Source organism: Erithacus rubecula, assembly GCF_903797595.1.
Source record: "Erithacus rubecula genome assembly, chromosome: 4".
Taxonomy (NCBI): domain Eukaryota; kingdom Metazoa; phylum Chordata; class Aves; order Passeriformes; family Muscicapidae; genus Erithacus; species Erithacus rubecula.
In genome coordinates, this window is record NC_136686.1 from 2,145,187 (window position 1) to 2,157,447 (window position 12,261).

At 50.8% G+C, this 12,261-nt stretch overlaps 1 protein-coding gene across 2 annotated transcripts in view; it reads right to left on the reverse strand.

The window, feature by feature from the left end:
* Positions 1–520: 520 nt before the first annotated feature.
* Positions 521–12,261, reverse strand: part of CECR2 (CECR2 histone acetyl-lysine reader) — an 89,590-nt gene continuing 77,849 nt past the window's right edge. For both annotated transcript variants that reach the window (XM_079303309.1, XM_079303310.1), the window contains 10 exons: positions 9,616–9,745; positions 9,292–9,329; positions 9,113–9,204; positions 8,723–8,849; positions 6,898–7,331; positions 5,713–5,841; positions 4,691–5,489; positions 1,950–3,252; positions 998–1,103; positions 521–779 (listed from right to left, as the gene is read on the reverse strand). In XM_079303309.1, coding sequence (XP_079159435.1) covers positions 774–779; positions 998–1,103; positions 1,950–3,252; positions 4,691–5,489; positions 5,713–5,841; positions 6,898–7,331; positions 8,723–8,849; positions 9,113–9,204; positions 9,292–9,329; positions 9,616–9,745 — 3,164 coding nt within the window. In that variant the 3' untranslated portion in view covers positions 521–773. The remainder of the gene's footprint in view (positions 780–997; positions 1,104–1,949; positions 3,253–4,690; positions 5,490–5,712; positions 5,842–6,897; positions 7,332–8,722; positions 8,850–9,112; positions 9,205–9,291; positions 9,330–9,615; positions 9,746–12,261) is intronic.

The window sequence follows — 12,261 nt, forward strand, 5'->3', positions numbered from 1 at the left end:
AGGAGCTGGAAGTGCACTCAGGCCCTGGATCCAAAGGGGTGGAGGTGGGAAGGAAGAAGAAGGCGAGAGGAAGAGGAGGACATGTTATGCTCCTGAACAATTCCCACTATTAAGTCAACCAACCATGGGGTTGTGTCTTGGTTGCAGAGGACAGGAAGCAGGACAGCAAGTCATCCATCACACATTTCCTCACCTCTCCCCAGTCCCCCCAAAACCCTCACCCTATCCTGAAACATTGCAGTGTGATATGATTGTAAACAGTTAACAATTCCTCCAGTGCTAAGCCCACTACAAGCTGGGCCCACCCCCTCCCCCATTATGTACAATACATTCACGAACAACAGAAATTTATTTAGAAAGGCAACAGGTTAAATTCTGTAAACTGGATCCAGCTCCAAAACACACACGTTAATACTACAAGTAAATTTCCATCATCGTCCTCTTCCACCCTGAAAAATATACCTGAGTTTAGCAGTCAATGAAAGTTTCCACCCCCACCCCCGCCCTCCCCACCCGAAAAATCCCTCAAACCCTGAATGAGACGCAGTCTGCAGTCACCAAAAGCCACTAGTTTGGGGTGCCCTGTGATGGTGAGCCAGCTGCTCGGCACTGGTGAAGGTTTCCAACACAAAATCCGGCACGGCTCCGTGCTCCACAGACCCGGGAAGCTCCGTGCTCCGGGCGAGGGGAGGGTGGGAGCAAGGCCTGCCCCTCCTCTCTCTTGTCCAAATCACGTGTGGCTTTCATCTTCATGAAGTCTGTCCTCTTTTGGACTAGCTCTGGAAGAGGAAGAACAAGAGTTGGAGGCTTTAGCTGGCAGCTTTAGAAAGGAATCGTCTCGTGATTGCATGCAACCAGTTCAAAGGTAACACTAGTGATCTGCCCCAAGTTCACAGCTTCCTCTAGTTCTTCCCACCCTCATCAAACACCTCAATCCTTTAACCACTGGGAAGAAAAAGACTTGCATTTCAGCTCTGCTCTCTCTAGCAGCCCTTACTTGATCCAGAGGCAATGCTGATGGTTTCTGTGATGTCAAATCTTCCCGGGACATGGTTGCTATAGGCATCTTCGGGAAAGGAACTTGAGCCTGGTGCATTTGCATTCTGGAGTCAGGTTGAATGGAGAGAGATTTAGCACATGAATGTCAGGAGCAAATCCCCTCTCTTGGGTTAAAACTACTTCACTGAAGGCATACATGCAACATTAGCATACAAGCATTTGTCTTGTATATTCTGTCTGGCTTCCCCCCAAAACACAGCCCTCAACCCATGCCCCCTCGATGGTTTAGTTTTAAGCCAAGTTCCCTGAATGCTAGAAGAAGGAAGGACTTGATGCTGTGATGACAAAACAGTAACAGTTGAGGCACATTCATAAAAACTGAACAGGGAATTGTTGGAGTAGCAGTTTTCCACTTGGGAATAAAATGTGATATGCAGTTTCAGTGAGAAGTAACTTTCTGTGATGGAAATTTGACACAGAGAGAAGGAGCAAAGCAAGAGGAGGGAAAAAGAGTGCAACATCAAGGATGTTCATAACAAGAGACAAACTTCCACTTCAGTCAGTGACTCTGCCCCACTACAAGCAAGATTAAACAAAACATTTGCAAAGAAAATGGCAAGAGTCCATGTGATTAAGAGATGTTTAACCCTGGATGACACATTAACAAAACACTGTCAGGGGAAACTCAGCACTGGTGTGTGGATGGATGGGACAGGCTAACAGGTTCTCCATGGCAGCGAGCGCTCCTTGTTTTAAGGAGGTGCAATGAGAGTCTCTCTCCATCTTAGCACTCTTACTCCAAGAGTCCAAGAGCCACCTCTTAGCCTTTCAACTTGACTTGCCACCTCCTGTGACTTGAAGCCATATCCCTTCAAGGGTATCCAACACCGACGGTCACCCAGGCATCACCCCCCTCCCACCTTGCCTTCTCGCAGCAAACACCATCTTACCCCGAGGGTCTATACAAGTCCTGGGGTGGCCCCCCCATGCCACCTCCAGTGCCTCTCTGCTCCATCAGCAGGGCCTGAAAGTGACCCACGTTCTCCTCCCGGCAGCGGTACAGGGGGCCCTCCTGAGAGAGGCCGTTGGCCTGGCTGGGGGCCGGATGATGAGACAGGTGGGCATTCATGGGCGATCCGTACGTCCTGGGCTGGAAGTGGCTGGCGGGATGCCGGGATCCGTAAGGAGAGCCAGTCTGTAGCATCACCCCGTGGGGAGGGAAAGCCGAGGGGCCGAACCCCATCCCTGCCCCCAGGTGCGGCGGGGGCGCTCCGTAGAGGAACTCCCCGGCTGCCACCGAGCTCTGCCTCTTGGTGGCTGCGTTGTGGTTGTCCAAATCAAGAAACTCTTTGGGACTCTCCGGCCGTTCCTGGGACTCCTCGGACTTGTCATCTTCAGGCGCCAGCTCCTGCCCGTCGCTCGGAGAAACCTCTTTGGCACTTGCTACGTCCACGCGGCCGGGCGAGGCCATGGCGGCGCCCAGCGCCTCGCAGCCCTGCAGGCCCCGCTCGGGGAACGGGGCCCTGGCCAGCGGCGGGGTGGGGCTGGCCTGCGGGGGCACGGCTCTCTGCCAGTCCGAGTAGCCCTGCGGGCAGCCGTAGTAGGGCGGGCGCTGGTAGTGGTGGTAGGAGGGCTGGGGCTGCGGCTGGTAGGGGTACGGCATTCCCTGGGGCGGCCGGTACCGCGGGAAGACGCCGGGGTGGGCGCTGCTGGGCTGGAAGCCCCGCGGGGGGAAATGCTGCCCGTGGGAGGCGGCAGGAGGCGGCTTCCCCCCCATCACGGGGCCGAAGCCCTGCAGGCCCGGGTTGATGTGGTAGCGCCCAGCCGAATTCGGGTAGTCCAGCCCGGACACGTAGAGAGGATGGAACTGGTTGGGGGTGGCATCCACAGCTTGCCCCATGCAAGGCACGGCCGCTTCGGGCGGAGCCTTTCCCCCGCCGCAGAGGGGTTTCTCCAGCAGGCCGGCGGCCAGCCCCTTGCCCTCCGGGCCGGCTGCCGGCCCCTCGGCCGCCGCCCCGTTCTGAGGCAGGGGCTCGCCGCCGTAGCCGCTCTCTGCCGCCCAGGCGCCCTTGCCCTGCCCCGCCTTCATGTCGCCCTTGAGGCCGGGGCCGTCGCCCTCCCCGTCCGGGGGCAGGGCGCGCCGCGGGCACTCCATGGGCAGCGGCGGCTTGGCGTGAGGTAGGAGTTTGGCGTAGGCCCCGTCGGGAATGCTGATGCACTGAGCCTTCTCGTCCATGCCCGCCGGCGTCTCCACTGAAAGAGAGGGGACACAGTCAAACACATCTGATTTTTACAAATTTGGGCCATCTTTCATAGCTGCTTCTTTTAAAAGCGCTCTTTTAGAAACTGCTCATGAGGTTGCATCTCACTCTGAAAGATGGCACAGGTGCCAAGTCACAGCCCCTCTGGAGCAACAAGCTTGGTCTGACACAGAGGTGTGCAGAGGCTGCCCAAAGGAGAGGCAGAGTTGGGTTCCACATGACAGTGACATCAGATGTTGGTTTCAGATGGATTTCAGGCTGCCTTATCCCTTCTGGTCATAGAATTATAGAATAGTTTGAGTTGGAAGGGACCTTAAAGATCATGTAGTTCCCTCCTGTCATGGTCACATTGTTCAAAGTCCCCTCCATCCTGGTCTTGAACACTTCCAGGGATGGGGCATCCCCAGCTTCTCTGGGCAACCTGTGTCAGTGCCTCACCACTCTCACAGTAAAGAATTTCTTCTTAACATCAAATTGAAGCCCACCCTCCACAAACCCTGTTTGCACCCAGCTTGGGCAGAAGCACCACCACACCCTGAGATACTGCAGAGCTGATCACAGCCATCTTTTAACCAACTGTGGTTTGGAGCTGCAACTGCTCTGTCCTGCAATCACTCAGCTTTCTCCCCTGCCTCTGTTCTATATCCAGCAAGCTAAAATATGATGATAACTTTTAAGCAATGCCACACAAGGAAAGAGTTTCCTCTTAGTGCAAGGCACACAAGGGACTGATAAAAGATACGAGGGTTTTGATCTCTAGTTTACCAGCTAGAATTGAATTAATGAAAAAAATTTTTTTTGATCTCTGAATTTTTTTGATCTCTATGTTAGGTTTTATTTTTAAGGTTCTTTCTTTTATTATCTGTAGTTTACCGGATAAAACAAATGAAATTCAACCAGAAAGAAACTGGTGAGGGCATACATGATATGCTGCCATCTCACCTGAACTGATACAGCTGCTCAGGGCTTTTGGGCAGTCCTGGTGTGTGAAGATTTTAAGATGTTGAGAGCTCATAAGGCAGATGTGCATTTCAGAGGAAAAGCCATACTGACACACACTCAAAGGAGTATATTTAAGTCACTTTTTCACATAACATCTCCTCTCCTTACCTAATTCTCTGCAGATCCAATTTTTATATTAACTCCAGGTGAGCTCTAGCAGCATCACAGCCTATGCTTTGCATTTGCACCTCGTGGCACAGTGATAACTTGCAGGTAAAGCTGGGACAGAGGGGACATCTGGCAGGCTACAGTGAAACAAAACAGTCCTAAAAAAACCTAAGCAACGCCCTGAGTAGAAAACACGTTTCAATTCAGATTTAAAAAAAATAAAGCTGTGTAAAACTCTCCTCCCCCAGAAGTATTTCCTCAAGATCAGAATTATTCTCTGAGCGGTGGTGGTGACATGCAGTGGGCACTCGGGGCGTTACCTTGGCTGCCGTCCACGTCCATGGCGTGCCCGGTGGGGTCCTGGGAGCTGCCGTTGCCCATGCCGGGTTTTGGGGGCTGGCTGCTGGCGGAGGCGGCGTGTGCCAGCTGGGGAAAGGGCCCGGGGAGGTGCGGCGGGGGCGGCTGGCGGGGGTGGTAAGGCACGCCCGGCGGGCACACGCGGGAGGAGAGCTGCTGCATGGCGATCATCTCCGGGCTGTCCAGCATGGACTCCCCGCCCTGGCACCCTCTCGGAACCTGAGGCGGCCCCCCAAACAGAGCGGCGGGCGGCTGCGGCATCCTCTGGCCGGCGGCTTTCCCGGGCGGGCGCCCGTACCCTGAGGGGGGCACGCCGTGAGGTAGGAAATTGGACTGCTCGCTCCACTGGCCGGGAGGCAGCGGCGGCCGCATGGCCCGGGGCTCCATCATATGGCCCAGGACACGGGGCTGCAGCGCGGGCCCCGGCCCCATGGGCGCCTTCTCCTCCGGCCCCATGGCGGCCTGGCCGGCGGGGCCGTGGCTGCCGTTCCACAGGGCGGGGTGTGCGCGGTTCAGGTACTTGTAGGGCCGGTACACGTGTCCCGGGGGCAGCTCGGAGCCCTCCGGCGGCTTCCCCGCGGGCCCGGCGTGGCGCGGCGGGAGGAATCCCTGCTGGAACGGGGCCGGCGGGTAGACGGCGTCGTGGCCCAGCTGCAGGGAGCCCAGCCGGGGGCCCAGCCCCACGTGGGCCGGGGCCGCACACGCCTGCTTGTCCGGAGTGGCCAGGCGGTGCCCGCGGTGCTCGCTCAGTCCCACGGCCGGCTGCGGGGACAGAGAGGGGGATCAGTGAGAGACCATCCCAGTGAGAGCCCCATCCCAGTGAGAGCCCCATCCCAGTGAGAGCCCCATCCCAGTGAGAGCCCCATCCCAGTGAGAGCCCCATCCCAGTGAGAGCCCCATCCCAGTGAGAGCCCCATCCCAGTGAGAGCCCCATCCCAGTGAGAGCCCATCCCAGTGAGAGCCCCCACGGTGCTGCAGCCCTTACCTGCATGGCAAAGTGCTGGTGCTGCTGCACCGGCTCTCCGGGATGGGGCTCGGGCACGCGTGGAGAGCCGTACAGTTTGGTGGGATCGGAGCCGCACAAAGGGCCGAACGTTCCTGGCACCGCTGGTCGCTGAGGGATGGGGAGGGGTGCAAGGAGGAGAAAAAAAACAATTTGTGAAGTGCATAAAAACAGAAGAAATACTGCAGGGGAGGGGAAGCCAAGGATGGAGTAACCACACGAATAAGCAGTCAGACTGTTTTGGAGGTACAGTGGAAAACCTGTGCACTCTATTCCAGAGTTGACACAGCCTTATCAAAGCCACTGTCACACCTCAGCCACTCACCACTGAACTTAAGGCTGCAATACACTCACCACCCAAATACTGGGGAGAAGCAAGAAGACTGGAGGGGGCAGTGGTTTGCTTCAAGAAGAGGAATGGACCATAAAGTATGGAAGCAGGAAGACACAGGGAATGTGTTGTATTTCCTTCAAAATAATCTGCCTCCCACTATCTGCAGCACAAGAATCACGCTAAAAATTTTGTTTGATCTCTAGCTAAAAGCGCAAGGGATAGCCTGGTTCTCAGGGAAACAGCAGATACATCACACCACAAGCTATCACTGGTTAAAATGGAAAAGGCAGTGAAGGATGGGTGAGGAACAGTCCAGAAGGGAAGCAGAACAGGTGGCATTCAGAGAAGAAACGGGCTAAAGATAGGTCACTGCTGCACTCCAGGGTGGCCTTGGTTTGATTTGGTTTACTGCTTTTATAAATACTCAAGGCACAAAATGCAGTAGTACACAGATGGCATGAAGTTACCAGGCATCTGTAAACAATTGAGACAAAAGAAGACCAGCTTGTTCAGCTTCATAAACTTAGGGGTAAGGGAAGCAATGTGCAGCTTAATGCACACAGGGGTTACTCTCCAAGAAGAGAAGAGAACTGGGGGAATTAGTTTGTGCAAGCCTACACTGGGATATGCCACCCATGGGAAACCCTACCTTAAATTGTACCAGTTTAAATCTAAGGGTTGAATAGTTTTACTTGGAGGAACCACAGCTCTGACCCTTTATCTCTGGGAAAAGGCTCCTGCATGCACTAAGGATTTCACAGTGGGAAGTTTCACTCCCCTTTACCTCCCTCCCTCCCTCCCTGATGGCCAAGGAGGGCAGGCACTGCTCTTACCATCTGCCCAGGGTGTGGCACAGGGCTGGGCATGCCGCCGTACTGCAGGGAGCGGGGGAAGCCTCGCCCGTTGGAAGGGCCCACCTCTCGAGCAGCCTGCGCCGGGTTGCCACTCGGGTCATCTACAGAGGATGAGGAGAAGGAGGAGGAAGAGGAAGAGGAGGAGGAAGCAGGAGCCCTGGAAGCAGCTCGGTATGGTGGAGGTTTTCCTCCGTTTTCCAGGCGTTGTTGTCTCTTGCCAGGCCCGTCGGGGTCTCGTGATCGAGTCCAGACACTGCCCGTGCCGGAGCGGCCGCTCCGCCGGCTCCTCTTCTCTCGTCTCCCGTCCTCTCTGATCCAAAACTCCTCATCCGTGTCTCCATCTTCCCCAGGGAAGTGCTTCATCATGGCTCGGTGGAAACACCTCTCCAAGTTGTAAGCCATCTTGGTATATTCTGCAGTCAAAAACCCCCAAAAATGTCAGAGCCTCATAGAGAGATGCAATTAAGCAATTACGCAACATCAGATAAATCATCTCCCCTCTGCCAAGTTTCTCCAAGGAAGACTTTTGTTCCTAACTAGTTGGCTTTGGTTCCTAAACTCCATAAGCAACACAGCATCAGTTCTGTCCAGTAACCCCACTGGAGGACAGGCACACAGGCATGACAAAGTACCACTGGCAGCAGGGCCTGCAGAGTCAGCATTAACTCAGTGTTCCAGCCTAGTGCCAAGAATTACATTAGGAGGAGCACCACCTCTGCTCAAAAAGATGTGTGACCTGCATTTAGCCAGCAAGACTGCTGAGAGAAGAAATGTGAACTTCCAGCAATGCTATTTGATTGCTTTCAGAGGCTTTTCTTGGACTCATTCAGATCTCTGCTGTGGCCACAAGACAGAGGAAAATCAGCAAACACATTTATCCGGGTAGTTTCCAAAGCACTTGCTGACCCTGACACGAAAGCTACTGCCAACACCAGTGTCCCCACTGCATCATTTCCACTGGACAGTTCTGCTGAGATGAGCTTTTACTTTTTTTGTTGAGTGGATAGAAAGGAAAAGATGTGAGAGGTGTTGGTGACAAGGCCTTGAAGCAAGTGACTTTCCAGTTGTTTCCATTAAACTAACCCTGAAGTTCCTTGAGGAACAGAGTTCTCCCAGTGGCAGTGCAGGTATGATTTCACTTGCAGCCAACAGCAACAAGCAGATTTTTTCTTAATGTTCTTCTCCCTTTCTTACCAGGTATTTCTGGTGAGACAGTCAGCAGTGATGACCCACCATATGGAAACTGATTTCTTAAGAAACTGATTTCTTACCTTTCTTAACTAAGCAAACACATTGGCATGGCAATTAAACCCAGGACTTCCCATTTGCACAACCAGGTTGTTCCTTCAATAGCTGAGCAACTTAAAAGCTACATTTTTCATCAAAAGGGCAGGCATAGTTCACTCCTCACTTTCCTGAGGTACTCAACAAACACTGGGAGTTAACCAGACCCCCAAATCTTTTCAAAGTCTGTATTTGTAACTATGAGGAAAAGGGGCATACTGGCACACAGAAGCACATGAAGGAATGAGCTCAAAAAGAAACAGACTGTCCTCTCTTGGTGTGTTCTGCCTTCACCATCTACCAACATAACAGTTGTCATGCATGTCCCAATTCAGCATGACAAGACTGTGCTAAAAGCCTCACTAAAACACAATGCAGGTCTCAGTAACTATTGCCCTTTCATCTGGTCTCTCAAAAATATTCTGAAAGAGAATAAGCACAAATCAAGCAGGAGGAAGAGGGCACTGCTTGCTTGGCTGAGCACTGCAAATAGATGAATTTAGCATCTTACTGCTCTTACCACTGCCTTCACCGTTGTACTTAAGACAGTTCCTGAACATGGTCTTCATATCACCCACAAATTCATCCTTGGTGCAGTACTGACCTCCATTCAACTTCTTCTCCATGCTAGAGATATCCATGGGGGCCTGGAACACAAGCAAACTTCAGTTACAGAAGGCATAGTGGGGCTTACAAAGTCAGAGCTCAGAGAGGGCATGGGCAGCAGAGGATGCTCTCCAGAGAGGCAGCAATCCATCTCTGGTTTTCTTTACTCTTAAGAAGGGACTGCCAGAATCATGGAGATCGACTGTGAGAGCAATACAGCCCATAAAACTCCAAAATACTTCCAAAACACTGCATCCCAGCCAACAAAGTGCATCAGTCAAGATGGCTGGGCCAGTTTTCATACCTTAATGATCTGGTAGTAGTTGGGAGCATAGGATTCATCAACTGGCTCCAAGAAGGGCCAAGAGTCCTTGTGAGCCTTCACCACATCTAGAACTGCCAGTAGCAAGAGAAAGGTGAATGGTTACACTCACACACACACAGAGAAGTACTTCACTTTGAGAAGGCTGGGGTGGGACTGACCTTTGTACATGGCTGTGAACTCATCATCCAGTTCAAAGCTGTAATAAGAAGCACCACAGTGAATATGCAGACTGAGGATAGGTAAGACATGCTCTGTACTTCATCTTCCCTTCCACCCATGCAGTGCCATAATTCTGGCAAACAGACCTCATCACAAACACTTCTCTCATATGGCCCAAACCCAGATGTTTCTCAGCTTGCTCCTCTCACTGTTCTCCAACCTCCCTTCTCCCTCTGCATTCCTGTGAATGATGACACTCCTCTCATCACCATACTTACTGCTTCAGTACACTTGTGTGCTGCAATGCCCCATGGTGTACTCACATATCCTTGGTCCTTCTCTCTTCCCTGGCAGGGGAACTGGGATCCAAGTGGGAAAGCTCAGGGGGGAGCTCCTTCCCCTGTGCCAGCAGCCAGGCCCGCTCTTCACGAAGCTTCCTCCTCCTGGCCCGTTCTGCAGTGGGAAGAGATGAAAAACCATTTAGCACTCCTTGCCCACATCTTGCAGGGGAACAGAAGGTACTCCTGCAGCTCTCAAAGAACTCCAGGAAGATGGTCTTGTTCTTTCAGCAGAAGCAGCAACAGCCCAGGAGCAGGTGAGGTGAGAATACAGTGCACCATTAGCATGCCTTGTCATCCTCCCTTGGTCACCAATTTTGAAGCATCACTGTGATACAGATGCTGCCTTAGGCAACTTTCAGAAATGGTGAGGAACAAAGAGGGAAGTTAAACAGCCAGCCCTAAGCACAGCTTAGCACTAGGGAAAGAGCTGGCTTGTTATCTTATCTTCCTTTAGAAGCTGCACCTCAAGCAGGTGAACTTGAGGCAGCTGCCTTTGCACTGAATGGGATGAAGAGCAGTGCCAAGGGAAGTTCTACCAGCTGAGTTGAGTGGCAATGAACAACTGGGGTCATTATTATCCTCCATGGCTGGCTCTGGGAAGATTGCTCAGGTAGGTCTCCATGGCCAGCAGCCAGAGGAGCAAGTTGCCACACACAAGGGCCACTGGGACAGCTTTTGTTTAAAGGAGTGAGCCACAGGAAGAAGCAATGCTGGTAATATAACTTGTGGTCTGCAATCAGACAGCTGGCTAACAGATTGCTTCATAATAGAAAGTTTATGGGCTTTTATAAACCTCATTTCCTTTTTCTTATAGGAAATCTGAATTCATTTGACTCGTGAAACACCTGTGGTTGGACCAACCTCCTGTAGGAGCAGAATTCTGTGAAAGTAATGTTCAGGGAGAGATGTCACAGGAGCAGGCCACATCAGGGAACACCCAGAGAGAGAGATGAGGGAGACTTGGCTAACACCCTCTAGCAGAGGCTCTGCCTTTGGAAAATGCCAACTACTCAAGAGGTGTCAGCCCTGGTAGAAAAACATTTATTAAAACTATTCTGCCAGCTGAAAATAAATTTGAAATGGGGGTTGAAAGCACAAGAAAAGAAGGAATAGATACAAGGTGAGTGTTTGTAGGGACATCCATTGGCAGCTATGTCAAAGACTGGTAAAAAAAAGGCCAAATTTCCTGTTAGAAGACTCAGGGTAGCACTGAAGTTGGGATTACAGGACTTGCATGTAAAACAGAATCCTACAGAATCTAAGAGAACTTCATGACCAAAAGTCCAACACCCAAAGTCAGGTAACAGAGAATATCTGAGTCTGCACTGGCAGAGCTCATTCTCATACTGTTGGCCTGGGTTGAGTGCTACCCAGCAGCTTTCAAAATCTAAATTATTCCCTAAAAACTACCTCAACCAGCTAGAAAGTCATATATGTGAGAGATTCATGTTGAAGCAGCATCTGGAAAGAGAACTGGGAAACTCTAACCTGCTGTTGTGGTAGAAATTTAGAAAGCTGCCTGAACTTAGAAATTCAGGAGAGTACAGATGGGCCCAGCAGGAAACTTGCTACCTGGGGGATAGGTTGGAGTTGGGGGAAGTGTAATCTTGGGCTGGAAGCAGGAATGTGATGTAAAAACAGGAATAGCATCCAAAACTGAGAAGGTGGTAAAATTCATCACAGAGAAGATATTTCACATGTCCCCTCCACAAAAGGCCATATAAAATTAATATTATATTCCAAAAAGACTGAAAATTAGAAGAACATCTTTGGTACCCTAAAATTTCTGCTGTAGGATGTCCAGTTTTACCAAGTCTGAACCAAGTAAAACAAATGACACAATTTCCAAATCACTTCCTCTCCATCATAAGTCATGACAGCAAATGCTAGTGATGGTGTGACTGGCACTAAGAAAAAAATCATTAAGAAGGCAATTTTACCTGGGTAGCTGCTGGTTCTAGGGATAAAAAATACTGTGATTAGTGATGTAGTGATTTAACTGAACAAGTCAACATAACCTTTGCAAACAGCTTTTGCATCAGCTTAAAAGCAAACTTCTCCTGACTAAGCCTAAATGGAGTAGGGAAGACTTTAAACTAACTGAAAAAATTTCAAAAAACAAAATTAAAGCACCTCTGCCAATAAAAGCATGAATGTATGCTAACTTAGCTTAAAAGAGGCTACTGCTCAACTTCATGCCAGTTTCTTTGCATGGCTCTGGTGCCTTTGAATCTCATGATGTAATGATTGCATTTACCCAGAAAAGAAAGTGGCTTATAAAAAAAAAAAAAAAACAACAAACTATTTTGCAGGAACATTTATCTTTGCAGCTCTTGTGGAACTTCAAGATTAATTTTGTCTATAGAGATGAAGCACTAAACCACAGAGAATATGCAATTTGCCAAAGGAAACAGATACCTGTGGCAGATATGGAAGCTGGACTAGTCTCAGTTTAAAAGCACCTGATTAGCTCAGACTAGCAACTAGGAATACATGAAGGCCAAGGAAGTAATTGTTTTTTCTAAAGGTTGGAAAGGCAAGCAGGTTAAAGAAGCTATTCTTAGATAACATCTGGCCTCCTACCAAACATCTGGTAGCAAACTGTTTCATTTTGGAAAGTTTACAAGG